Raw genomic sequence first — 24,436 nt, 5'->3', positions numbered from 1 at the left:
TGACCTCAGTTGGGGGGGGGGGGGGGTATTGGAACTTAGCGCTGCTGACGTCAAACACTGTTGAAACGAAAAAATAAATTTGACTATAAATGAGAAAAAACCACGACATGTCCAAATTACTTAATCGCCGTTAAAACTAATCCTCTTGCTTTTTTTTAAGTTGTTCACGGCCTGCCTGTAACGAAGCGTTTATCAATTAAGGGATTGCTTAGGGAAAACTTATCTTGTTTAAGGTTCTTAACCAATCGTAACATATTATATGGCATCAGTTTGAGTCATGAGTAAACACATGAGTTTGTGTTAGTGTCGATCGGCAAGAAAGTTCTGCAAAGCGCGTTATGTGTGTGGGTCTATTCTTGCAGTGATACGATTAACAGCACTCAAGTACTCTCGAGTGTCTGGCAACAGTAAATTTTAAAAAAGGCGCTTCTGTTAATAAGGTTCCCCCATGTCTAGAAACCTGTCATTGTGCATTTTTCTTGGTGTAATGCCTACCTAAGAGAATAGGATATTTGAATTGAGTGCAACTTACCTAGAATTCATTATTTCCACACAAACGATGACTCCTGTGGAATTCAGCGAGGAAGAAATGGCGACATTTCGAAAAAAACACGCCGTCAAAACGGCGTGTTTTTGAATAAATAATTACCCTGTCCTTCAAACAAACTGATATGACGAGGAAGAAGACAAAATTTTGTTTATCGTGGCCAAATAAAACCTTAAAGATATCCGGCCGATTGCAAAATATTACCATTTTACTTACTGAGAGAACGATCATGCCATGTTCAAATTTGATTTTGCCGCTCAGCGCTCTTTTTTACCGGATGTGACGTCATTTTTTGTTGGATGATTCAGATACACAAAAAGTGCCAGGCGTCGCAGAGTGTTCTCCCCCGCCCCTGGTTTCCTTTTCTCCCCTATATGGGTATGGGGCTCCGCCGGGGCTCCGCTATAATTACATCAGATCAAAGTGTCAAAGGCTTAAACTTTTATTTCTTATGAAAAGTGCGAATATTATATCTCTCCTTCAGGCCGGATGAGTTGTCAAGTCAACAAGGTGCTATAACTGCCGCGAAAAATTGCATTAAGGCCATTCGCTCATGGATGGACCACGACAAACTCCTTCTCAATGATGAGAAAACGGAATTTCTTATCATAGGAACCCGACAACAGCTATGTAAAGTTACTATTTCTTCCATTACCGTGGGAAACATTGATGTTATGAGATCGTCCAGTTGTTATGGACCTTGGCTTTTACATCGATGACAAGATGTCGATGAACTTCCATATATATAAAATTTGTAATACGTCATTTTATTATATGTTCTATCTCCTCTCTACTTAATCCACAGAAAGAACAAATGTCTGAGTCTACTACTCCTGTTTTTTTCAAAAGAATATTTGTACAAGTTATATAGTTAAGTACCTTAAACTGAAAATCTCTTAAAGACGTTTAATTCTATGCAAACTTTTATTGGTAGAAGGTATACCTCGAATAAATGTTCATAGCTGATGTTAAATTTTTCCTTCAGCTTTTTTGAAGCGTTTGGTAAGGTAGCTTTTTATTGAATTAACAAATTATAGTACTGTTTGCTTTTGGCCAAACTTACGTCGTAGAAAGCATCACTACAAAAAAAACCCCAACTCTGTTATATTACTGTCACAATCATCCTTCCTCAAGAAATAGGGTATTGCCGATCTTAAACCAGACCACTCTAAGAAATTACAACTAATAGTCGTTTCTTGTCTAATAACATCCAATGAATCCAAATTGTTCTTTGATAAACCTAGTTGACTGATTAACGTTATGCTCTTTCAAATATATATATATTTTTTTATAAAAAAACAAGTTTGCCATCCGTCCTTATGTTTCTATTACTACACATAATTGAGCTTTTATTGCCCTTATCAGAGACAGCGTTTCTAAACTCAGTCCAGAACTTAATCAATTCGGCATAGAATTGATTTGATATATTCTAATCCTTAGGATCATAGTCACGTTGAAAAAGAAAGAGAACTTAAAATGGTTTAAGCATATGAGTGAGGTAATTCTTCCAGCCAGCGTTTTCACTAGCGTAAAATCTTTTGAACCGACAACCTGACAGATTTTACTAGAGTCTCAAGGTCTAACACCCTTAACTCTCCATTTTCATAACAATTAATCATTGCTGTTCTTACAACTCTATCTTGAACTCTACGCAAAAATTTAAAAACAATCCTGTTAATATCTTTGACTACCTCCATCACTGTCGTGGTTGTTATTGTTATTATTGTGGCGGTTGTTGTTGTTAGAGTCTGTCAACACAGGGGTCATTTCGGTACTGACCAAAAGAATGAGGAAAACGAGATAGTCTCTTACCTATAACAATCGTCTCTGCAAACTTGAAACTGAACTAGGGCCTAAACACAAAGACTTGAGTTTAAACTTGCCAAACATCAATCTCCCTGAAGAAAACCCCGTTAGTCTGGTCTTGTGTCACCAACATCCGTAAACACGATGTGTTTTTACCTTCATTGAAAGTGATTTCTACTTTCCCGTGTTGAAAATTTCCAATTGTCTCAAACACTGTACAAGTTTTAATTCCATTTGCATTTGTCTGCAATTCGTTTTTATTGTTAAAACTTGCTTGCAAAACAGCTGACCGAAGGTGATCATCAGGAGTAATATAAGAGCCTGTATCAACGAACACTTTACGTATAGACACTGCTCGAGTAAACTGGACAATAATAAAGTCATCTTTCTTGACTTTCTTGGTCCTGAAATAGCCATAACCTCTGTTGTAAGCATCTTGAGGATGTCCATAACTAGACGTCATTTGGCTGCTGACGGTCGCCAAAGGATTCAAACCCTTGTATTTGAGATCGTACTGGTCAAAATATTTTTCCCTCGCTTTATCACGGCGCTTGTTTTCCGCAAAAGAAGAGTGACTTCCAATATGTTGAAACAGGGAAGCTGGAGGAAAACTGAGACTTCGATGATAAGGTCCATCAAGTTTAATCTTTCGCCAAAACGTAATCAACCAATCTACGGGCATTTCGTCGTACATGAGGTAAAAATAGGTGGCAAGATTCTCCAGGTCGTTGGCGTGATAAATTTTGGCTACGTGTCCCTTGAAGGAAGCATTCAGAATGGGCCAAGTTGTCTTAACCGATGAGATGAAATCACGGAGCTTGAGATAAAAGCTTGGCGCTGGAAGTACGTCGTCTTCTAAATGAAGATAGTACTGCGAGAGACCGTGGCAATAGCACATTAAAAATGCAAAATCCACGTTCTGCTTTGAGCGCCAAAAGGTCCTCTGCGAATTATCGCGAAATTTCGTTTTCATATTCGAGAGCGACGGGTAAAACTCATTTGGTGCAAAGATTACACGAATAAAACCTTGGTTAATGTATTTCCTGAAACGATTCGACAACTCCACCAAAGTGGCAGATTTAGCTGCTTCATCAAAGTCGGCGAGGAATATCACTACGAAGATTTCGCGCCTGTCCTCGTCACTCGTCTGGTTTATCAAGCCTTGGATCGTTCTAATAAGGTAGTTATCTCCACTAGGACGAGCAATTGATGAGATTCCAATAGTAAGAAAGCCTAAAATGGAAACAAAGCAGGTTGCATTTACACTTCCAAGACTGTTTTTTATGGAAGGGATGTATTTTGAAAGAAGTATAGCTTTAAAGGTTGAGGGCCAATAACAAGCACGTGATCAGCCAAAGTGTCTCTACACGCATTTTCTAGATCCACGAAAACAGCTACGAAGTTTGAGCAGCAAGTTATCCACGGGAGGACTGGATCCGACTAGAGCATAAAAGGGTAATTAACTCTCTTACCCTTCATATTGTCTTGACTAATGTTCATTACACAGCACCGTAGCTACATAGCATTTGAAATGTAATATTCTAATCTTACCTTTTCCTTTAGGGTAGCTTCCCAGTCTAGTTATTGTGGAACTGTTTATGATCTTTCTTTCCAAGCAGATAGAAGGCTGTTTGCCTGTAAAGATCAAGAAAAGTACTTAAGTGACTTTCGTGTACCTTGACTCAGGTTTATTTGGAACTGAGTTGAGAATGAGAAAAAGGTGACTAGAGAGTGCGCGTGCTGTTTTAGGGGAATAGGCTACTTGAACGCATTACATCCTCGCATACGGTAGCTGCCCCTGCAGTGCGATCGAAAGTCAAAACCGACCTGTCCCGCCGAAACGACACGATAATAGTCTTTTTCTCACGGCAAGAAACAAAAAGAAAGAAAATGCCCAAGTTGCTCTGGCCTCTCCCAATACTAAGTTCGAGCACTCTGGGTTTAATTTGACGAGGAACAACATATTTTGTTCAACATTACACAACTATTTTCCTACCTAGCGATACTCCACGAGTGACGAGCGAGTTGCCGAACACGAGCGACACATTTCATTTCTGGCCAAATTAAAACCGTTGGAGACAAAAAAAAGCTTCATATTTTCCACTTTCTACAATCTGATACGGTTTTTGACATTATAAATTCCGTTTCGTGAATATTCAATGCCGTCTCCAGTGAGAAAAGTTGTCCGACTTCAGTGCCTTTCCCGCTAACGTACATTGATTTCAGGACTTTGTCAGGACAGGACAGTTTTTCCCACCGTATGCAAGGGCGTACAAAGACTTTTCTTTCAAGAACTTCCGCAAATTCGCCAAATAAGCAGAAACAATACGAAATTATCAAAATCAGATTTTTTCTGATGATTTAATCGTTGTTCACATGCAGAAACTCCCAAGTTGACACGATACCGGCCATAGAAAAAGAGCGTACATCTACAGCGGGCTGACCTTATTCATTCACAACGCGAGAAATCCTTAAATTGCTAGATTTCTGACCATTTCTCATTTGCTATATGAATGAAAACTGAAATTACGAACACGCCTGAATTAATTTCGATTGCCGACTGAAGGCGATCATCAGGAGCAATATAAGAGCCTGTATCAACGAACACTTTACGTATAGATACTGCTGGAGTAAACTGGACAATAATAAAGTCATCTTTCTTGACTTTCTTTGTCCTGGAATAACCATAACCTCTGTTGTAAGCATCTTGAGAATATCCATAACTAGACGTCATTTAGCTGCTGATGTTAGCCAAAGGATTCAAACCCTTGTATTTGAGATCGTACTGGTCAAAATATTTTTCCCTAAATGGGTTGGTATCACGGCCCTTGTTTTCCGCAAAAGAAGAATGACTTCCAATATGTTGAAAAAGGGAAGCTGGAGGAAAACTGGGCTTTTGATGGTCAGGATCATCATATTTAATCTTTCGCCAATACGTAATCAACCAATCTACGGGCATTTCGTCGTACATGAGGTAAAAATAGGTGGCAAGATTCTCCAGGTCGTTGGCGTGATAAATTTTGGCTACGTGTCCCATGAAGGAAGCGTCCAGAATGGGCCAAGTTGTCTTAACCGATGAGATAAAATCACGGAGCTTGGGATGAAAGCTTGGCGCCGGATGCATGTACATCGTCTTCTAATTAACAGCTAGATTATGAGCTCGAGATTTCTGTGAGGTGATAGTTGATTAGGCCGAAGGCCTCCTCAACTATCATCTCATAGAAATCGAGAACGAATAATCTAATTGTTTTAGTAGAATTCTTACTAAAATTACTTCAAATAACGGTTTCCAATTATTTTTTGACGTATTATTAAACTTTGCGCCTGAAAAAGATCGCTCGGATTGAATTGTCATTTAAAATTGAAGTTGTGTGCGCGCGCATCAGTTTTTCAATAATTTCAACTTTTTAAAAGTCAAGAAACCGTAGATGTCCTTCGTTTAGAATTCTCAGGTATATAATTATCCATTTGCATCAAAATGTTCGTGAAACACTTTGGAAAAACGAAAAAAACGTTGCCATTTCCTAGACGTCCTCCAGCCACTGCGCATTAATGACTGTTAGTGTGCAATGGCTCAGCCAATCAGACTACAGCATTTTCATTAGTATACTAGTAGAATTCTACTAAATGAAGTTAGTATCACCCAACTAGTGGACTAATGCAAATCCTGCATTTTGATTGACTACGCTACTAGGGGACTATTAGTAATAGTCATCGAGTAGCGAAATTGGCGCCATCGAGCGTGACGCTTTCTTTCGTTTTATTCCCAAATAAATATTTCTTCAACTTGCATTTGCTAAATTTATTATTACCTTTTCTGTCCGACTAGTTGGATGATACTAAAACAATTAGACCCTTCGCCCTCAAGGACCACGGGTCAATACCCCATTCGGCTTCGCCTCATGGGCTATTGACCCGTAGCCCTTGCGGGCTACGGGTCTAATTGTTAAATAGTACTGCGAGAGACCGTGGCAATAGCACATTAAAAATGCAAAGTCCACGTTCTGCTTTGAGCGCCAAAAGATCCTCTGCGGATTATCGCGGAATTTCGTTTTCATATTCGAGAGCGCTGGGTAAAACTCATTTGGTGCAAAAATTACACGGATAAAACCTTGGTCAATATATTTCCGGAAACGATTCGACAACCCCACCAAAGTGGCAGATTTAGCTGCTTCATCAAAATCGGCGAGGAATATCACTACAAAGATTTCGCGCCTGTCGTCGTCACTCGTCTGGTTTATCAAGCCTTGGATCGTTCTAATAAGGTAGTTATCTCCACTAGGACGAGCAATTGATGAGATTCCAATAGTAAGAAAGCCTAAAATGGAAACAAAGCAGGTTGCATTTACACTTCCAAGACTTTTTTATGGAAGAGATGTTTTTTAAAAGAAGTTTAGCTTTAAAGATTGACGGCCAAAAACAAGCACGTGATCAGCCAAAATGTGTCTACACGCATTTTCTAGATCCACGAAAACAGCTACGAAGTTTGAGCAGCAAGATTATCCACGGCAGGACTGGATCCAACTAGAGCATAAAAGGGTAATTAACTCTCTTACCCTTCATATTGTCTTGACTAATGTTCATTGCACAGCACCGTAGCTACATAGCATTTGAAATGTAATATTCTAATCTTACCTTTTCCTTTAGGGTAGCTTCCCAGTCTAGTTATTATGGAACTGTTTACGATCTTTTTTTCCGGCCAAATAGAAGGCTGCTGGCCTGTGAAGATTAAGAAAAGTACTAAAGTGACTTTCGTGTGCCTTGACTTAGGTCTGGAACTGACTTGGGAATCAGAAAGGGGTGACTAGAAATTGCGCGCGCTGTTTTAGGGGAATAGGCTACTTGAACATGTTACATCCTCGCATACGGTCAGGCTGCCCCTGCAGTTCGATCGAAAGTCAAAACCGACCTGTCCTGCCGAAACGACACGATAATAGTCTTTTTCTCACGGCAAGAAACAAAAAGAAAGATAATTCCCAAGTTGCCCTGGCCTCTCCTAATACTAAGCTCGAGCACTCTGGGTTTGATTTGACGAGGAACAACATATTTTGTTCAAAATCATATAACTATTTTCCTACTTAGCGATACTCCACGAGTGACGAGCGAGTTGCCGAACACGGGCGACACATTTCATTTCTGGCCGAATTAAAACCGTTGGAGACAAAAAAAAGCTTCATATTTTCCACTTTCTACAATCTGATACGGTTTTTGACATTATAAATTCTTTTTCGTGAATATTCAATGCCGTCTCCAGTGAGTAAAGTGTCCTAACTTCAGTGCCTTTTCTGTTAACGTACATTGATTTCAGGACTTTGTCAGGACAGGACAGCTTTTTCCACCGTATGCAAGGGCGTACAAAGACTTTTCTTTCAAGAACTTCTGCAAATTCGCCAAATAAGCAGAAGCAATTCGAAATTATCAAAAAACAAATTTTTGCTGATGATTAACCATTGTTCCCATGCAGAAACACGATACCATAGAAGAAGAGCGTACATCTAGGGCTGGGTGACCTTATTCATTCACAACGCGAAAAATCCTTAAATTGCTTGATTCCTGACCATTTTTCATTGCTATATGAATGAAAACTGAAATTACGAACACGCCTTTCAGTTATTAATTTGCACTGCAGTGCAAATTAGAAATATATGATACTATTATACATTGTAGTCACCATCTGTCTTCTCATTGACTAAAAGCCTACAGTTGATTCTGGGAAACAGCGCAACCTACAGATTATTCACTAATCTTCTAACAGATTAGTTATTAATCCGTAGGTTGCGCGCGCAATGCATGATTTCCAAGAGCAATGTCAAGTTCACGTAAGAACATGGCTTGTCGAAAATACTGCGTTCGGTGGGATAATGCGTTTGTTGTTATTTTCTTTAAAACAATGTATAATAAAGCAGTTATGAGATTCTGTTTTTGTGATATCCGAAATAATCAAGGTCTCGGTTAGTGTTATCAGCCTCAGCTTTTGGCTTCGGCTGATAACACTTACCTCGACTTTGATTATTCCGGATATCACAAAAACCTCATCGAATAATTGTTTAAAATTATATGATTTTTCGGGCAAAACGCCCATGATTCGGGCAACGACACTTGAGAGAAAACATTACAAAATAATGCCGTTGGCGTGATTTCTTAAACTCGTAAAACTTTTTCTTTTAATAAGTGTTAGATTTTACTCGGACTGAGACTGTTGATAGAGTATGATTGATTGATTGATTGATTGATTGATTGATTGATTGATTGATTGAGTACGCAAGCTTCGAATATAACTATTTTTGGAATTATAGCAGTTTCATTAGATGTGGGAATTGTGAATGTTTGTTTTTCATGCAATTTGAGTGCGTTTGCCTCTCGATTTCAACACTCACGCATTCGGGCACTGCGTTTTGGTTTCGGGCAAGAAGGTCACCGCCCCCCCAAGTCCGAAGGTGCCCGTACGCCTATGCTGCTCTCTTCTTTCCATTTGAAAATTGATATTGGCAGTGGCAATGTCTGAGGCAGTCATTTGTAGACCTTTTGCTTTAAACACATTCAAGGAAGTTAAACAAGACCAAAATCGTGTTGTCCCATTTTCTACAAAATAGATCCACACAGTACATATTTAATCTTTGATTTGTAAGTTGAACAAGAATTTGCTGGAAGTGTGACCTGGTACAGGGGACGAATACAATTATTTTTTACCACTTACATTGAAGCAAAACATACCCTACTTCTCCCATCAAGCTTCTAGTTTTTAAATTCCATTTATTGCAAATTATTTTTGTTATTTTGAAAGAGCCATAGCTCATTAGCAAGTTGTTTATGATTCCTGTTGGTTAATAAGGAAATACAGCGGGCGAAACTCGATTAATCAAGCTTTACACAAGTTTTCAAGGTTAAAACATTGCTTTGATTTCGAATTATTCAACCTTTTTCTTCGTAGGTTTTACTTCTCAGCTCTCTTATCGTCGAACGAAAACATAATATCTGCCAACAACCATGTTGGTGGCCAGCGATACACTGATACGCTTCACACACAAGTCGAGATACCTAAGAAGGAAAGTGCCGAAGGTAGGTTCAATTCCGGCAAGTTAAGATCGAATTCGAAGAGATCAGAAACGGAAATAATTTGTCTTTCAACTGTAGAGATTCGACGAACCGCGAAGCTTCGATTCCTAAAATCATCTGTTTAGCACTGAAAATGGTGGCTTTGTAAATCGAGCAGACGTCATCTACAGCTATTACTTGGCCCGCGGAACATTTCATATGGATGTCATTCCAGATTTCTTTCAGCATCGGATGCGAACGAACCTCCTATAAGTCATATTTCCACATCACCATCAGCGTGTGGAGGTGTTTGCCGTTCAGCGATCAGATGAAAATGAGCTCCAGGGAAAAGTTCTCCCGGCATGCTTTGCGAGTCGTGTGCAACACCGCCTGTGCTTCTCCCAGCTCATCACAATGGATTCATTTTCTTAGTGTTACCGTAAATGTTGATATACGTGTAAAGAATCGAAATATTTAACAAGTATTCGTCAAAGGCGAAGTGAACATTGGTGAATATTCACCAATGTTCACTGAGCCTGAGGCGAATAATTGTTTTAGTATAATTTTTAGAGGTGAATAATAAGGACTACAAAATAATGGACTAAAACATAAAAACACAGACGCAATTGTTCTTGTGCATAAACGTATGCACCCGTAGTTTTAATGATAAACTTACATGTACATCGATTGTCAATCAATTTACTCATCGAGTTCGGCAGATTGCAGTAAAACAAACGGGCGAAACACTACGAAAAATAAATTCATCCGGTACCTTTGTTTTATCGTTGTTGACTTCATTCACAGTTGTCAGGGTTTACATATATTCACATATTATGTGAATGTTTAAATATATAGATTGAAACTATTTTATGTAAATGTTGGAATATGTGATAATTTAATTTCTCTTATATACCGAACGAAAATCTCGCCGATGTTCAGCGGCGAAGTAATTCTGTCTGTATAATAAAGGAACCAAAATCTCGCCGATGTTCAGCGGCGAGGTAATTCTATCTGTATAATAAAGCAACCAAAATCTCGCCGATGATCAGCGGCGAGGTAGTTCTGTCTGTATAATGAAGAAACCAAAATCTCGCCGATGATCAGCGGCGAGGTAGTTCTGTCTGTATAATGAAGGAACCAAAATCTCGTCGATGTTCAGCGGCGAGGTAGTTCTGTCTGTATAATAAAGGAATCAAAATCTCGCCGATGTTCAGCGGCGAAGTAATTCTGTCTGTATAATAAAGCAACCAAAATCTCGCCGATGATCAGCGGCGAGGTAGTTCTGTCTGTATAATGAAGAAACCAAAATCTCGCCGATGATCAGCGGCCAGGTAGTTCTGTCTGTATAATGAAGGAATCAAAATCTCGTCGATGTTCAGCGGCGAGGTAGTTCTGTCTGTATAATAAAGGAATCAAAATCTCGTCGATGTTCAGCGGCGAGGTAGTTCTGTCTGTATAATAAAGCAACCAAAATCTCGCCGATGTTCAGCGGCGAGATAATTCTGTCTGTATAATAAAGCAACCAAAATCTCGCCGATGTTCAGCGGCGAGGTAGTTCTGTCTGTATAATAAAGCAACCAAAATCTCGCCGATGTTCAGCGGCGAGGTAATTCTGTCTGTATAATGAAGGACCCAAAACCTCGCCCATGATCACTTGTGTCAATTTTAGATCAGGCGTAACTCGTGAGTAACTTGTATGCAATTTAATTAGGTTAGCTTTGGGCCGTATTTAAATCTTATTTCATAATTTTTAGTGTCAATTTTAGTATGTAATTTAATTAGGCTCGCTTTGGAGAATATTCTTTGTATGGCAATTTAGTTTCCCCCAATTATTCTCCAGTCATGTACTTTTTGTTTTTTAATGACAAAGTATTATTTAACTTAAACTTAAACTAACTGAAAAGTGGTCGCGAGTACTATGAGTTTACCTGAAGATTAAAAATGTAATGAAATTAATTCGGATTATTAGGAAATTTTTAAAACGATTTGAGCATTTTTGTTTACGTCATTACTACTGTGTCTAGGAATGTTCACAAAAACCTACACTTTACTCTCTGAGGAAACCTAGGAGAAAGGAGCAAACACAAACAACCCGGTAGAAAGTATTAATAAGCAGTCAATTCCAGGAAAAAGGAAACAGTCTCGAACCCTTGCTAGAGAACATGTATCGAGAAGACAGAGTGCAGGCAGCCAAAGTTGTAGCAGCAGGAAAGAATGTTTCGCTGTCTTATCGTGACAACTAAGAAGCAAGAGGGAGGCGAAACGATAATCGCAGAGAGAAACGAAGATTTCATGCTCCTAAAGAAGACGGTAAGGAATTCTCCAAAAATTAAAAGTTTTTAGTGATATCAATCGGGATTACTCAATTGTCGAGCCTTCTTAAATTCCTTGACCCTAGTATTTTTCTGAAAGATTTTCGAGATGATAATACTGACGGATAATGTGAGACCATGCATTATTGTTATCACATGTGAAGCTCGTTCTTGTGATGCGGGTGCGGGACCTGGCCCGCATCTTTGTTCAAGGGCTTTGGGAAATGGCACCTATTACCTTCGAAGTATCGCCTTTCTAGATTTCACCGTAACAATCAGTGTTTTGAACACCATTTGCGTTATATAATTGCTAGCGACGATTATTTTGTTTTCACCCAAGCCTTCCCAACATTCGATGAAAATACTACAGCAGCTTTCAATTCCATTCCCCTCAGTAAGGAAATTTTCAACCTATATTCAAAATAACATGTTGAGCGCGGTATGTAGTATGTATAGTTAGGAATTTTTATAGTTTGAATTTTTTAAACATGTAGTATATAACACAAGTAATTCAGCTTATAGTTGCAAGTTGTGAGTTTAATAAACGATTCATCATCATCATCATCATCATCAGCGCCCCTGGCGCAAGACCTGCGTCCTATCTACTCAAGGCAGCAGCAGTACTCAGATTCTTTGATAAGTAAGCTAATGCAGTAGAGGACAAGTTAGGCGCAGTGCTACTATAACTATTATGGATGTAGTCGATGTTTGAAGTCATCCTAAACAATTGAAAGGGTAGAAAACGAACAGGGCTCCACCTAAACTCATTTCCCCCGTACTATATATAGTTAACAACTCGTTAAAATCTTTTAGGTCCACCAGATAAAAGGCGCCAGTTGCAACGTGCCTGCAACTACGGAAAGCATAGTAGAAAGAGACAAGGTACAAAATAATTTTGGTCAATGATCTTTGACTGATTCCATTGTTGCAAGCTTATATCATAAAAGAGAAAAGCCCGTTTTTGTTTTCATTTTGATTACAAGAAAAATTAACTATGACTGAAGAGGATGTCATGTAGTGGAAGTCATTCATGTACTTTATTCCACAGGTAATGCCCTTACTGGAGCAAGACTTGAGGTGAAATACAACCGAGTTAATTTGGATGGCTCCACTGAATATCTCGGCTGGATAAAGGGCATGCACCATCGCGTTATGGAACAGATCCAAGGGCTATATAGTTAATTTTGAAGACGGTGACAGGAATGGCTGCAGTCTGTAGAAGAGAAGGACGTGCGACTGTTTGAGTAATAACTGATGGAGTATGCGTACTATTCGCTTAATAAAAATTTTAATGGAATTGTGCAGTTCTAGAGGCCAAGACCCATGCAAACTTCAGAGATTAAAGATAGAACAATAGATCCATATAACTTCGTTTTTTGATTAAATTAAATCATAATTAAAGGGAAATATCACTTTTTGGCACTCAAACTGTAAGAACAGCAAGTACTCGAACTGCTCAGAGAGATTAATTGTTGCGAGATTGGCAAGAGAGGCAAGGGTACGTAGGATCGGAAAACGTCATGAAAGCAACGTATGCAAACGCAACGGGATATATATTTTTTTTTTTACAAAATACAGCTACTAGACTTCAAGTTCCGATAATAAGTGATTTCCAAAATTTAAAAATTACCGCCCGGAATATAAACACACAGCATCCTCGTCTTAAACTATGTGATCGCAAAAGCAACAGAAATATGTTTAGAATTGCTGCAGGGTACTTCTTCATTGATCTCGCTGAGGATCATTAACCTAGCCGACGATCATCATCATCGTCATCATCGTCATCGAGATTTCCGTCCCTTATACAGAAAGAATTACCTCTCCGCTGAACAACGGCGAGATTTTGGTTCCTTTATTATACACAGGCAGAACTACCTCGCTGCTGAACATCGGCGAGATTTTGGTTGCTTTATTATACAGACAGAATTACCTCGCCGCTGAACAACGGCGAGATTTTGGTTGCTTTATTATACAGACAGAATTACCTCTCCGCTGAACAACGGCGAGATTTTGGTTCCTTTATTATACAGACAGAATTACCTCGCCGCTGATCATCGGCGAGATTTTGGTTGCTTTATTATACAGACAGAATTACCTCGCCGCTGAACATCGGCGAGATTTTGGTTTTATTATACAGACAGAATTACCTCGCCGCTGAACATCGGCGAGATTTTAGTTCCTTTATTATACAGACAGAATTACTTCACCGGTGATCATCGGCGAGATTTTGGTTGCTTTATCATACACACAGAACTACCTCGCCGCTGATCATCGGGGAGATTTTAGTTCCTTTATTATACAGACAGAACTACCTCGCCGCTGATCATCGGCGAGATTTTAGTTCCTTTATTATACAGACAGAATTACCTCGCCGCTGAACAACGGCGAGATTTTGGTTTTATTATACAGACAGAATTACCTCGCCGCTGAACATCGGCGAGATTTTAGTTCCTTTATTATACAGACAGAATTACTTCGCCGCTGATCATCGGCGAGATTTCGGTTCATTTATTATAGACAGAATTACCTCGCCGCTGAACATCGGCGAGAAAGAGGTTCTATATAAGTGTTAATTTTATTTTGCATATGAAAGTAGTATTCATATATTGAGAACATGGCGTAATTTTTGCCGTTCTGTATATTGAAAGAATCACATAATATGTGTTTGTCTGAACGCCGCAGTTGTCATCATCGCCTAAAAATGAGTAGCTCAGTTTAGTTTCAAGAAAAATAAATTTCTTTCAATCGATCTGACCTGCTGGCGATAGACGCAACCACTGCGTTTACGATTCTTAATTTTACAATTTTGTCTGCTGGTGCGGATCGGCTCTTAGAGCGTTTAGGTTTATGGAACTTTTAGTTTACTCACCCAAAAACCGATTCCATTTTGAGGTTTCCGTCACGATATTTGGCAGTCCATCCTCTTGATCCAGATGATCCAGTGGTAATGGAGTGAACACGTTTCCAAAGAGAACCCCGATGGCGAAAACCGTGAAGACCATAAAGGCAAACTTTGTATGAGACCTGCGCTTAAATCTGCAACGCATACTTAGAATTGGTTGGTGTTCTTGAACTGCAACGGAGAAGAATATATAAATGAACACAGGAACATTAATTGCAGGAACGGGACACATAGAAATAGGCTTTCAGCACGCGCATTTTTGCAGTGTTTTCTAGGGATCCATACTGAACGTGAGCTAGACGCATTTCCCTGCTTAGAAGACTGAATATAAGAAGACTATAATGACAGGTGCACGGTTGTGAGCGTGAGGCCTGGCTGTTGTGGTTTAATTAGGATTCACGAGGGCGTTTGAAGAGCAGGTGACCCTCAAAACTCTGTCATTAACTCGATAAACTCACTTCCAATGGTATCATCCAATACCGTAAATCCTCGAATTAGCGCCCAGGGCGGTTATTTCAAATTTACGAGAAGACGGAACGCGTTTATTCGAGGGGGGGGGGGGGGGGCTTAATCGAGGGGGTAGGGGGTGGGTGGGCGCTTATTAAATTTTTCCCAACTCGTGGCCTGACATGTTCATTTTTTAATACAGCATATCCGCATAAACAGCAACATTAGCTGTTTATCGACATAAAACGCTGATCCTAAAGTTTAAATCGCGGTACCGTTAGTACTTGTAATTTTTTTCCAAACGAAACGTGTTGACAAACTGAAACAATGTACAAAGCTAATACTACATGACGAAAACTATACATCCTTTGTTGTCTCATTACTCGTCCACGAAATGGGGGGAGGGGAGGGGGGCGCTTATTCGAGGGTGGGGGGCGGTTATGTTAAATTTTGGCTGATAGAAGGGGCGTTTATTTGAAGGAGGCGCTTATTCCAGGGGGAGCTAATTCGAGGATTTACGGTATGCCTTTTGCTACAGCTGGCCACGTGACGTGCTTTTCAAGAACACACTGAACAGTCATTGGCAATGCACGATGTTATCAGACGTGGAAAGAACATAAAACAAATTTGCTTACATATAGGATTTTAGGTTTATATCCTTTAAGACAGATTTTTTTTAATGGGCGCTAGAAATTAGAAGGACTTGTAAGGGAGGCAGACACTTTTCCCTCCAGTCACGCTCCAGTGTAAGGTCCAGCAGGGACCTTACATCGGAGAGAGAAGACGGCTTACTCTTCAGTAATCCTGACGGAACCAATCAAATTTTCCTACTCCTGAACGGAAGAACACTCGTTTAACGCTGCTGCAATATCAGAATTGTTGTTGAACGCCATCGTCAAAAAAATTAAATTTTGTTTGGTATACAACAATCTTGAAAACTTTGTTGTTTTTTGTCTTCAAAATTCAGCTACGAAATGGTGCGCCTGACGAAAGGCGGACTTTTATTTTGGAAACATAATGGTTGAAGAAAACCAATTAGCTTTGAGGTTGATCGTGAACAATATGAACACATTGTTTTCGTCCTTGAGGAGAGACATTGGGGTTTGTGGTATTGCAGGCGTATTTCCGGCTGTCACTTGGTTCCGCCGAACCAAGTGACAGCCGGAAATACGTCTGCGTTCACAGGCTGTGGTATTGCGGTATTAGACAATTTTTTGCGGTATTTTGAACCTGCATGATGCGGTGTTTTGGCATTTTGGACAGTATATATATGTGAGAATTTATGAAAACCGTGTCAAATTTAAGGCAAAACGTTCACGCCTGCCTGCAGGCGATAGCTGGCGGGGAGGCCTTTGCGGTGCTTGAAAAGCCAGGTGGGCTTCCGTCAAGGATGGTGGGAGAAGATAGCCCTGGGACCTGGCTACCAGCTGATACCAAGCGGGGCTGCCAGGACCTAACCCCAGCGGGGAGGGGGGGAGGGTCATAGAGAGAGGCACTTTCCTCAGTTAAAACTGCTCATTTTCTTTGCAGGACAGCCTTGGCCAGCAATGCCCTGCAGCCTTAGGGGCCGGCAGCCAGCCAGCCAGACACAAGCAAGGTGGGTGAGTAGGCTGTGTGTTGACAGAGTGCCTGTGCTTGATTGAGTGAAAAAGCCTGTGTATTTTCTTGGAAAATGTCAGGGTGGTTGTGTTGAAATTAGCACGGTTTCATAAATTCAGACATATATAAATTATCCTCAAAGTTCTCCAACGTTTTCCGAGTCTTTTCTAGTCTCCAATTGAACATTCCCTTAATCGGAAAAGAGTAAGTTAATGTTAGTTAATTATCAGCCAATACGCCGATAGATATTACGAATTTTGATTATAATCTCTAAATCGGAAATTACCTAACTTAACGTTTACTAACAAATTCTTCATTGCTATCAGTTACTCTAAACTTAACACACAGAGTATTATGGTTTCGGTGTGACATCGAGTTTCCACTCGGTATTGAAGTATTGCGGTATTTGGTGAAGTTGTTTTGCGATGTTGCGGTATTTGCTGAATTTGTTTACGGTCAGTGAGTTACCATGAAAACAAGATAGGCCGCCACTGCCATTTAATCTGGGACTTAATGAGAAGGGACTGCGTACATTAGTGGATCGTCTGGGAAGAAATCCAGAGCAGCTCGTGAATTATGATCAAATCATCCACAGCCAGTTAAGAGAACGACTCATTAAAAAGGTGGGAAACCCTTACCGTCACACTGGAACCCTGCACTAAATCCCTCATCACCCTGTTATTAACGAAGAAAGAGTCACAACGAAGATAATAATCGTCTACGATGCCTCTGCAAGAGCCTCATCTGATGCTCCCAGTCTAAATGATTGTCTTCACGGTGGACCGTCACTTCTACCAGACCTGAGTGCGTTGTTGATGAAGTTTCGAGTTCCTCAGATAGCCATGACAGCAGACATCGAAAAGGTCTTTCTCCAAGTTGAATTAACGAAAGTCGACCGAGGTGCAACAAGGTTCCTATGGATTAAGAACCTTCAAGAGCCAATCGATGTAGAAAGGAACATTGAATGCTATAGATTTCATCGAGTGTTGTTTGGAGCATCCCCCTCACCAGTTCTCCTTGAAGCAACCCTGAGGCATCACCTACACAAGCAAAAGGATGATTGGGTCGCAGAGGACCTGAAGAACTCCATGTACGTGGACAATGTCCTCTCTGGAGTTAGTGACGATGACGACGCGGAGCACTATTACCGTCATTCACGACATCGCTTGGTTAGTGCAGGAATGAACCTCACTAACTCAAGTGAACTGAAGGAGAAGTTGGTGGCTGAAAATACCATTGCTACTGAAAAAGTCGAAAGTTCTGGGCCTGGAGTGGGATTCAAATGCCGACACAATCAGTTTCCCTTTAATGAAAGTCGTATCAGAGACTAAGGCGCTTCATGACCAGATCACAAAGAGAAGCGTTTTGAGTATTGCTGCAAAAGTGTTTGATCCACTTAGATTACAATGATATGAGCCATTCACAGGGAGAGTCAAAATGATATTGAAAGGATTGTGGAAACAGAAGGTAAGCTGGGACAGCCAATTGCTAGAGGAGCTTAAACCTCAGTGGTGGACATGGTTTGAGGAGTTGGAAACCGTCCCGCTTATTCAAATTCCCTGATCGTACTTTCCATTAGGATGGAGCGGAGCTCATTTACACGTTTTCGGAGATTCCAGCAATAAGGCCTACGGAGTAGTGGCAGAATCTAATTGCCGAATTAAGTGCATCTAAAATGCAACGTTTAAATCAATTAAATGCGACATATTTGAATTAAATGCGAGTTCAGTCGAATATTCTGACTGAAGCTCGACAGCTGATTTAAACGCCGCATTTTACATGTGCCGAATCTAATTCATAAATGTTAAGTTATATTATACCCATAACTCCACAGTTTTGTGCTTTATGACATGCGCACAACAAGATGAAGGGAATTTTCGGCGGCAATTGCAGTAGGAGATGTAGAAGGAAGGCTGTTGAAGATACCAGTATGTGTGGTTCTTGCTTTGCTCCAATCGTGTAACGTAGTCCTGCAAAACCAATTATGTTTCTGCCATCAAGCAACCGCTCTATGCTACATGACATGCGGAGTAGGGAAGCGACTGTTGAGGATACTAGTGTATGCGGTGGGTCTTACTTCTCTTCAGCAAAGTTACATAGAAGATGGAGAGTGAAGTCTATGAACTTGAAAGTGAAACGAAAATCAGAATTTAAGAGGTAATGCACTGCCATCTGCATGGTAAATCGCTTCATCCTGTTTGCGCGAATAAATGGTGTTTGAAAAGTATTAACGATCTAAACGGAAAATGTGCTCCTTATCATTGTCAGCCGTATTGATGGGAAAGTTGAAACGGAGTCAGGGAATGAACACGTCGCTCACGCTCAGCAATTTTAAATCAAATGCCGAACTTTTAAATTCGAGCCGACTCATATTATTATTAGATTCGGCCCATGTAAAATGCAACGTTTAAACCGGGCCTTAAAGTGTTCTAATGTATTACGCCATTTGCAAAACGTACGTAGTTGCACACGAGGGAACAATCCTCCGCAACCAGTCCCCTCATGTAAACTCTGAAAGGGACTTTTCACAGCGAATAGTCCTGGGGACTTCTCCCCACCGGTGTATTCTAATAGAATTTTACCAAAAAAGGTTTTCTGGTCAATCGCACCAAGAGATAATACGCTGTCCGGATTGGAATAACTGCTTGTTTCCCGAGAAACACGCTTACGCGCGTTGCCATGGCGTTTTGTAAGTACTCGACTTTGGTCGGTGGTAATTCCGGCTCCAGTTTAGAAAGTCCTGCAAATGTGGAGTGCATAACGATCGGCCAGCGCACAATGGCCATCTGACATTTTGTAAAGTAAACGACGATGTTGGCGTGGACAGTGAATTCAAACTGCTGCTTGCTCGTGCAGGTAGAGTGTTTAGTATTGCAGGCCTAACTAAGCATTTTCGATCACTGTGTAGGCCCTAAAAAGCACCAAATTTTAAATAAGCGGGTGTGAGTTTAGTTTAGTTTGGACGGGAATTAATTTGTAATTGAAAACTTGCTGAAAATTCAAGGTTACCTTCAAAAGTCACGGTTATTGTCAAGGCGAACTACCGCTAAGGCAGTTAAATATTGTTATTCTTTATCTGTTCGAAGAAGAACAACTCCTTGCAGTTCCGACACTCTTACCTAAATGAAATCTATGCGAGCATCCCTTAAAGAGTTCTTAGTGGTGAGGCCTGGCGGCCTCAACCCTTTTCCGAAATATACGATTATAGCCGGCTGTATTTGCAAGCCGATTTTTACGTTATACGGGAGGGGAAGGGGGAGGAACAGGAGGGTAAATCTCCCTTCTCCCCAGATTTTAAACCAATTTTTCTCTCCTCCCTACTTTAAATATTCCATAAAACTATTTCCCCATCCAGGTCCATCCAGTTCTTCCTACTCCCAGCATTTCCTTTTCTCCCTCCTGCCTTCTTTTTTCACCAATTCCTCCCTCGTCCCAACTTTTTGTTGAGCCATTTCCCCCTCCTCCGTATTCTGGTCCTCCCCCTTATTACGTTTATGAGCTAGAAATATGTCCTATTCCGGTTGTGCAGATCCTATTGCTGCAAGTAATACAAATGATTTGAATGAATCGTTCTTAAAAATTCATCAATTGCCAACCTTATTTGGTCAAGCTGTTTGATCTTTGTCGTTCCGCAAAGTAATCATCCTTCAATTTGTGCAATATTTTAGGCATTTTTGAAGTTGAAGAGTCTCATTTAACAATTACGGTATGTCCCCGTCATCGCAACTTGTTTGGAATTCGTTGGCTGTGCAAAAAAACACGGTGCACTGTTCCTTCTCTGATAGCAGTCCATGGACTCGCAGGATCCACTGGCCAGTGTGGGCTTAACAGTGTACAGTCTGCGTACATCTTTCGCATAGCTAAGATTCTTGTCCCAGTTGGGTCGCGTATGTATATGTATATATATATATATATATATATATATATATATATATATATATATATATATATATATATATATATATATTTTTTTTTTTTTTTTTTTTTTTTTTTTTTTCGTATTAGATAGTGAGCCCCTCACAGGCGTTCAATTAGTTGTGCTTGCGCTGTTCCTCAACTACCGAACGCCTGGAAAGACAATGAAAACCTCCGTGAGCGGGAGGGTTTACTCACTTAAGTGACGGGAAGGTGCAAAAACCTATTCTGGGTTTGATACTTAGGAACTGTCGACTTGACGCGGTTATAAATTTTCGTAGTGTCTTTATTTGGATGAAAGATTTGGTTAAGGTTTTTCATTGGGGTTCTCTCATTTTTTTGTCGCAGACAACTGTAATTTTTATCAGTTTCTTTTTATAAGACGTCCCGTAAACTACTTGCGAGCAAGAAAGGATAAGGAAAATCCCGCTCAAGTTATTTTTAGATATAGCATCAAGTTATCCCAAGGATAATGTTGTGCGTGGATGTTTTCTTGGAAGGTGAAACTGTAAAGCCGCTTGGGGCCCTGGGCTGCCCGCGTGAGTAAATCTTTGGTCACCAGATTAGCTGTCTAGACTCTCTCAGGTTGTGTGTCATCTTTGCGATATACTCCCGCATTAGTAACTCACGTGCCAAGTCACAAGGACGCGCTGCAGTTACTTATTACTTATTAAATTAAATCATGGTTTTACTGATATCAAATAATGATTTATTATTTGAAATAAGGCTTTTCTTGGTTTTAAATAAGCGATTAAATTAACCATCATCCGCGGGACGTCAAATAGTCTACGAATGAGCTATGATTTCAAATCAGTAAGTCGTGATTTGAAATAATAACCGCAAGATTTGAAATCAGGATTTATTATATCAAATCATAAACTTATGATTTGAAATCAGCATATATCAAATCATTAGCGCATGATTTGAAATAATAGTTTATTATATCAAATCATAAGCGCATGATTTGAAATCAGGATTTAATATATCAAATCCTTAACGCATGATATCATATCACAAAACTTTATTTAGTAAATAACGAAAAAAAACCACAAAATTAAGCTATATCATTTTCGTTACAAACGGCGCCCCATAGGTATGTGCTCATCAGCCTTTTCTCCTTTTACAGAGAGCATACACAAATTCGTCCAGTTGGGACACCCAGCGTCAAGTGCTATCCGTGCCTCCCGCTTTCCCGTCGTGTTGCCATGTTACAAATGACAGGCCAGCTCGTTGCTAGGGGTCACGTGCGCGCGTGTTAGATCATGAGTTGAGTTTGTAAAACGTGAGCGGTGAAAGCGATGTTGTTCTGAGTGTAAAACCCGCGAATAAAGTTGTCTTAAACGAACCAGCCAAGTTTAATCGTCGTCCAGCAGCGAAATTTGGTTCACCCAGCCAGATATTGATCGAAATCGCCGAGCCAAGCTGTAAGTCAGCCGTGTAACTGCGTGTAATTATCATCGAACCCTGTGGTTAATGTATTTCAACACGAAAGATGCTTAAGATCTAGTAACAGTATTCAGTTAGAGAGATCTTTAATTAATAATACTCTACAGGACCAGACTGCAGGGTTATTTAACACGTTGCCCAGCAACGTGAGGTGCTACCAAGACTATATCAAATTTTGTAAAGACACCAAAAACATTATTTTTAAGAGAGCTTTAGAACATCTGGCATAATTTTAATTACTTATTTATTCATTTATTTATTTTAGCATATCTTAAAACACAATTTTATCTCGTTTACACATAGATATAAATTTTTAGATATCTCTTAACCATTTTACAATTGTAAATTTAGTTAGCATCGGGCAGGCGAAGAGCCACCCTGTGGATATACTGCCCGAAATGCCATTATTATTATTATTATTATTATTATTATTATTATTATTATTATTATATTATTGTGAAAGAGTCATTCAAGCCGCGCCAAGATGAGTGCCTCAAACAGAGGAGAAGGTGAAACACCTCGACTCTTTACGCCAAGTGAGTCTACTACTTCAAGTAAACGTTCCGTTTTAAGAAAGAAACCGCTGGCCGAGAAGTTAGCCTTGGAACTAAAAATAGCCAAGCAAACGTTTGCAAATGAGATCGAGTGTCTGCGAGCCGAACAACAGCAACGTGCAGAAACTTTCGGAACTTCAAAAGAAAGAACGGTTGTCCAGTACACACAATCTGATACGTTCAGACAAAACAACTTTTCGATCTGCACAGTTTGACAGATAGTAAAAGACTGTTTTCGATCCGTATACGTTCGGAAAATTGCATCTCATTTAAGGAGACTTATTAGAAAATAAATCACTTACTCACTTACCGGAGTCGACGGGGTGGCACGGCTTGTCGATCCGTACACTTTGTACGGATGGAAAAGGCCGTTTTCCATCCGTAAACGGTCGGAAAATTACATCTCAATTACGCGGACACGATTAATAATAAATAATAGTACTACTAATAAAACGGGTTAGTAGCAAATATTACGTCTTTCTCCGAAGTTAACTTAAATAGGTGTCGCATCATTGGACCAAGCGTCGAGAATTGACGCGCAAATTTCGCTGCTGACAAGAAGTGCATTCTAACCCGCTCGAAAGTCGTTTCTCGGAAGGTACTGAACGGGTTGAAACGAAATGCGTTTCTTTCAAAAGGTTTATCAAACACAGCTGAAATATTTGTTTCCCGTTCGTTGGAACTCCCGGTGCATATTTTTGCACATTCATATTTTCGTAAGTGCTGTGTAATGTTTACAACAGTTTGCATTCACGCCCACGGCGAAAAAAGCTGCATCTCCAGAACTAGGGTACTGTTTGGATCAAGAGAGGTCTCTTTGGAAAGAATTTTCAATGCGCTGAGCAGGAAAATTATCTTCTATGTTATTATCCTAAGTTTTCTTGGTAAGAATCCAATCTCGGATATTCTTAAAGAAACGCACCTTAAGTCTTGTCTTTTCTCTGCATGACTGATTCACATGAGGCGCCATGTCTGCCGACTAGAATTCGCATTCTAGGCTCGATTCTAGGCCCAGTTCAGACGTCGTGCTTTTGCTGTGCCGCACTAAATTCAGGAATTAAGTTCGTCTAAAGCACGGCAGAAGTGCGGCGCCTGAATCAAACTTTTGCATTAAATTCGGCAAGCGATTAAGATCGACAAGCTCTGCCGTGCTACACGACTATGGCACGGCAGCGATTCAAACGTCGTGCTCCTGTCGAGACAAACAAAATTCATAAATTATATCAATGTATTTTGGCGAGATTGCGTTCCCACGGGGAGTTAGGAGGAGAATTGTTACGAGGCATCAGTAAATGCTGAATATGCTTCGACTCTGTCACGAAGTCTGAATCAGAGTTCCCCCACCCGCCGTGCTACTATCGAACCACGGCAGAAGTACAACGTCTAATGGCCTAAGGTCGTCTCTCGAAAAGTACGGAGCAAATATATCTCTTTCGAAAAGCTTTGCAAAGCGCATAACAGCTAAAATATTTGTCTCCAGTTTGTTGGAACTTCTACTCCGAAAATTCCGGTGCAATTGTCTGCATATTTAACCCCGAAAATGTTGTGTAATACTTACTAAGGTTTGTAGGTCCACGGCGAAAGAAGCTGCTGCTGCTCCGGAACTACCGCACCGTACGTTTGGATCAAGTGAGGTCTCTTTGGAAGGCAATTTCAAAGCGTTGGGCATGCATGAAATTGACTTCTGTGTGCTTATCCTAAGTTTTCATGAAAATAAGTCTTGTCATTTCTCTGCATGACTGATTCACATGAGGGGTCAATATGGCTGCTGACAATAACTGCATTCTAACACTTTCGAAAGTCATTTCTCGGAAAGTGCTGAACGGATTAAAGCAAAAAACATCTCTGTAGAAAGCTTTATCAAAGCGTAGAA

General features: G+C 40.2%; 2 protein-coding genes, 1 long non-coding RNA gene and 1 pseudogene across 4 annotated transcripts; 2 read left to right on the top strand and 2 right to left on the bottom strand.

Annotated features, from left to right (window-relative positions):
- Positions 1-1,293: 1,293 nt before the first annotated feature.
- LOC149113449 (alpha-1,6-mannosyl-glycoprotein 4-beta-N-acetylglucosaminyltransferase-like) lies at positions 1,294-24,208 on the bottom strand. Of its 2 annotated transcripts, XM_089288311.1 has the most exons (5): positions 24,122-24,208; positions 14,570-14,773; positions 6,989-7,072; positions 3,905-3,988; positions 1,294-3,586 (listed from the first exon to the last, which is right to left on the bottom strand). In XM_089288311.1, the coding sequence occupies exons 2-5, from the start codon at positions 14,745-14,747 to the stop codon at positions 2,421-2,423; spliced, it is 1,512 nt and encodes a 503-aa protein (XP_089144437.1). In that variant the 5' UTR covers positions 14,748-14,773; positions 24,122-24,208; the 3' UTR covers positions 1,294-2,420. The 2 variants fall into 2 exon arrangements, with proteins under 2 accessions (XP_089144437.1, XP_089144436.1); XM_089288310.1 differs by lacking the exon at positions 24,122-24,208 and having other exon boundaries at positions 14,570-14,973.
- On the bottom strand, positions 4,745-5,729 carry LOC149113452 (alpha-1,3-mannosyl-glycoprotein 4-beta-N-acetylglucosaminyltransferase C-like; annotated as a pseudogene).
- LOC149113451 (uncharacterized) lies at positions 11,314-12,653 on the top strand. Its single transcript, XR_016206806.1, has 2 exons — positions 11,314-11,698; positions 12,514-12,653. It is a non-coding gene; the product is annotated as an uncharacterized LOC149113451 (long non-coding RNA).
- On the top strand, positions 16,067-17,979 carry LOC149113450 (uncharacterized). Its single transcript, XM_089288518.1, has 3 exons — positions 16,067-16,150; positions 16,580-16,646; positions 17,339-17,979. The coding sequence occupies exons 1-3, from the start codon at positions 16,067-16,069 to the stop codon at positions 17,977-17,979; spliced, it is 792 nt and encodes a 263-aa protein (XP_089144644.1).
- Positions 24,209-24,436: the final 228 nt, after the last annotated feature.

This window comes from Orbicella faveolata, unplaced genomic scaffold (genome assembly GCF_042242905.1).
Source record: "Orbicella faveolata isolate gen_17 unplaced genomic scaffold, um_ofav_v1 contig_15, whole genome shotgun sequence".
NCBI lineage: Eukaryota > Metazoa > Cnidaria > Anthozoa > Scleractinia > Merulinidae > Orbicella > Orbicella faveolata.
The sequence above is the reverse complement of the archived record's forward strand: the minus strand, read 5'-3'. Positions and strand labels throughout refer to the sequence as shown.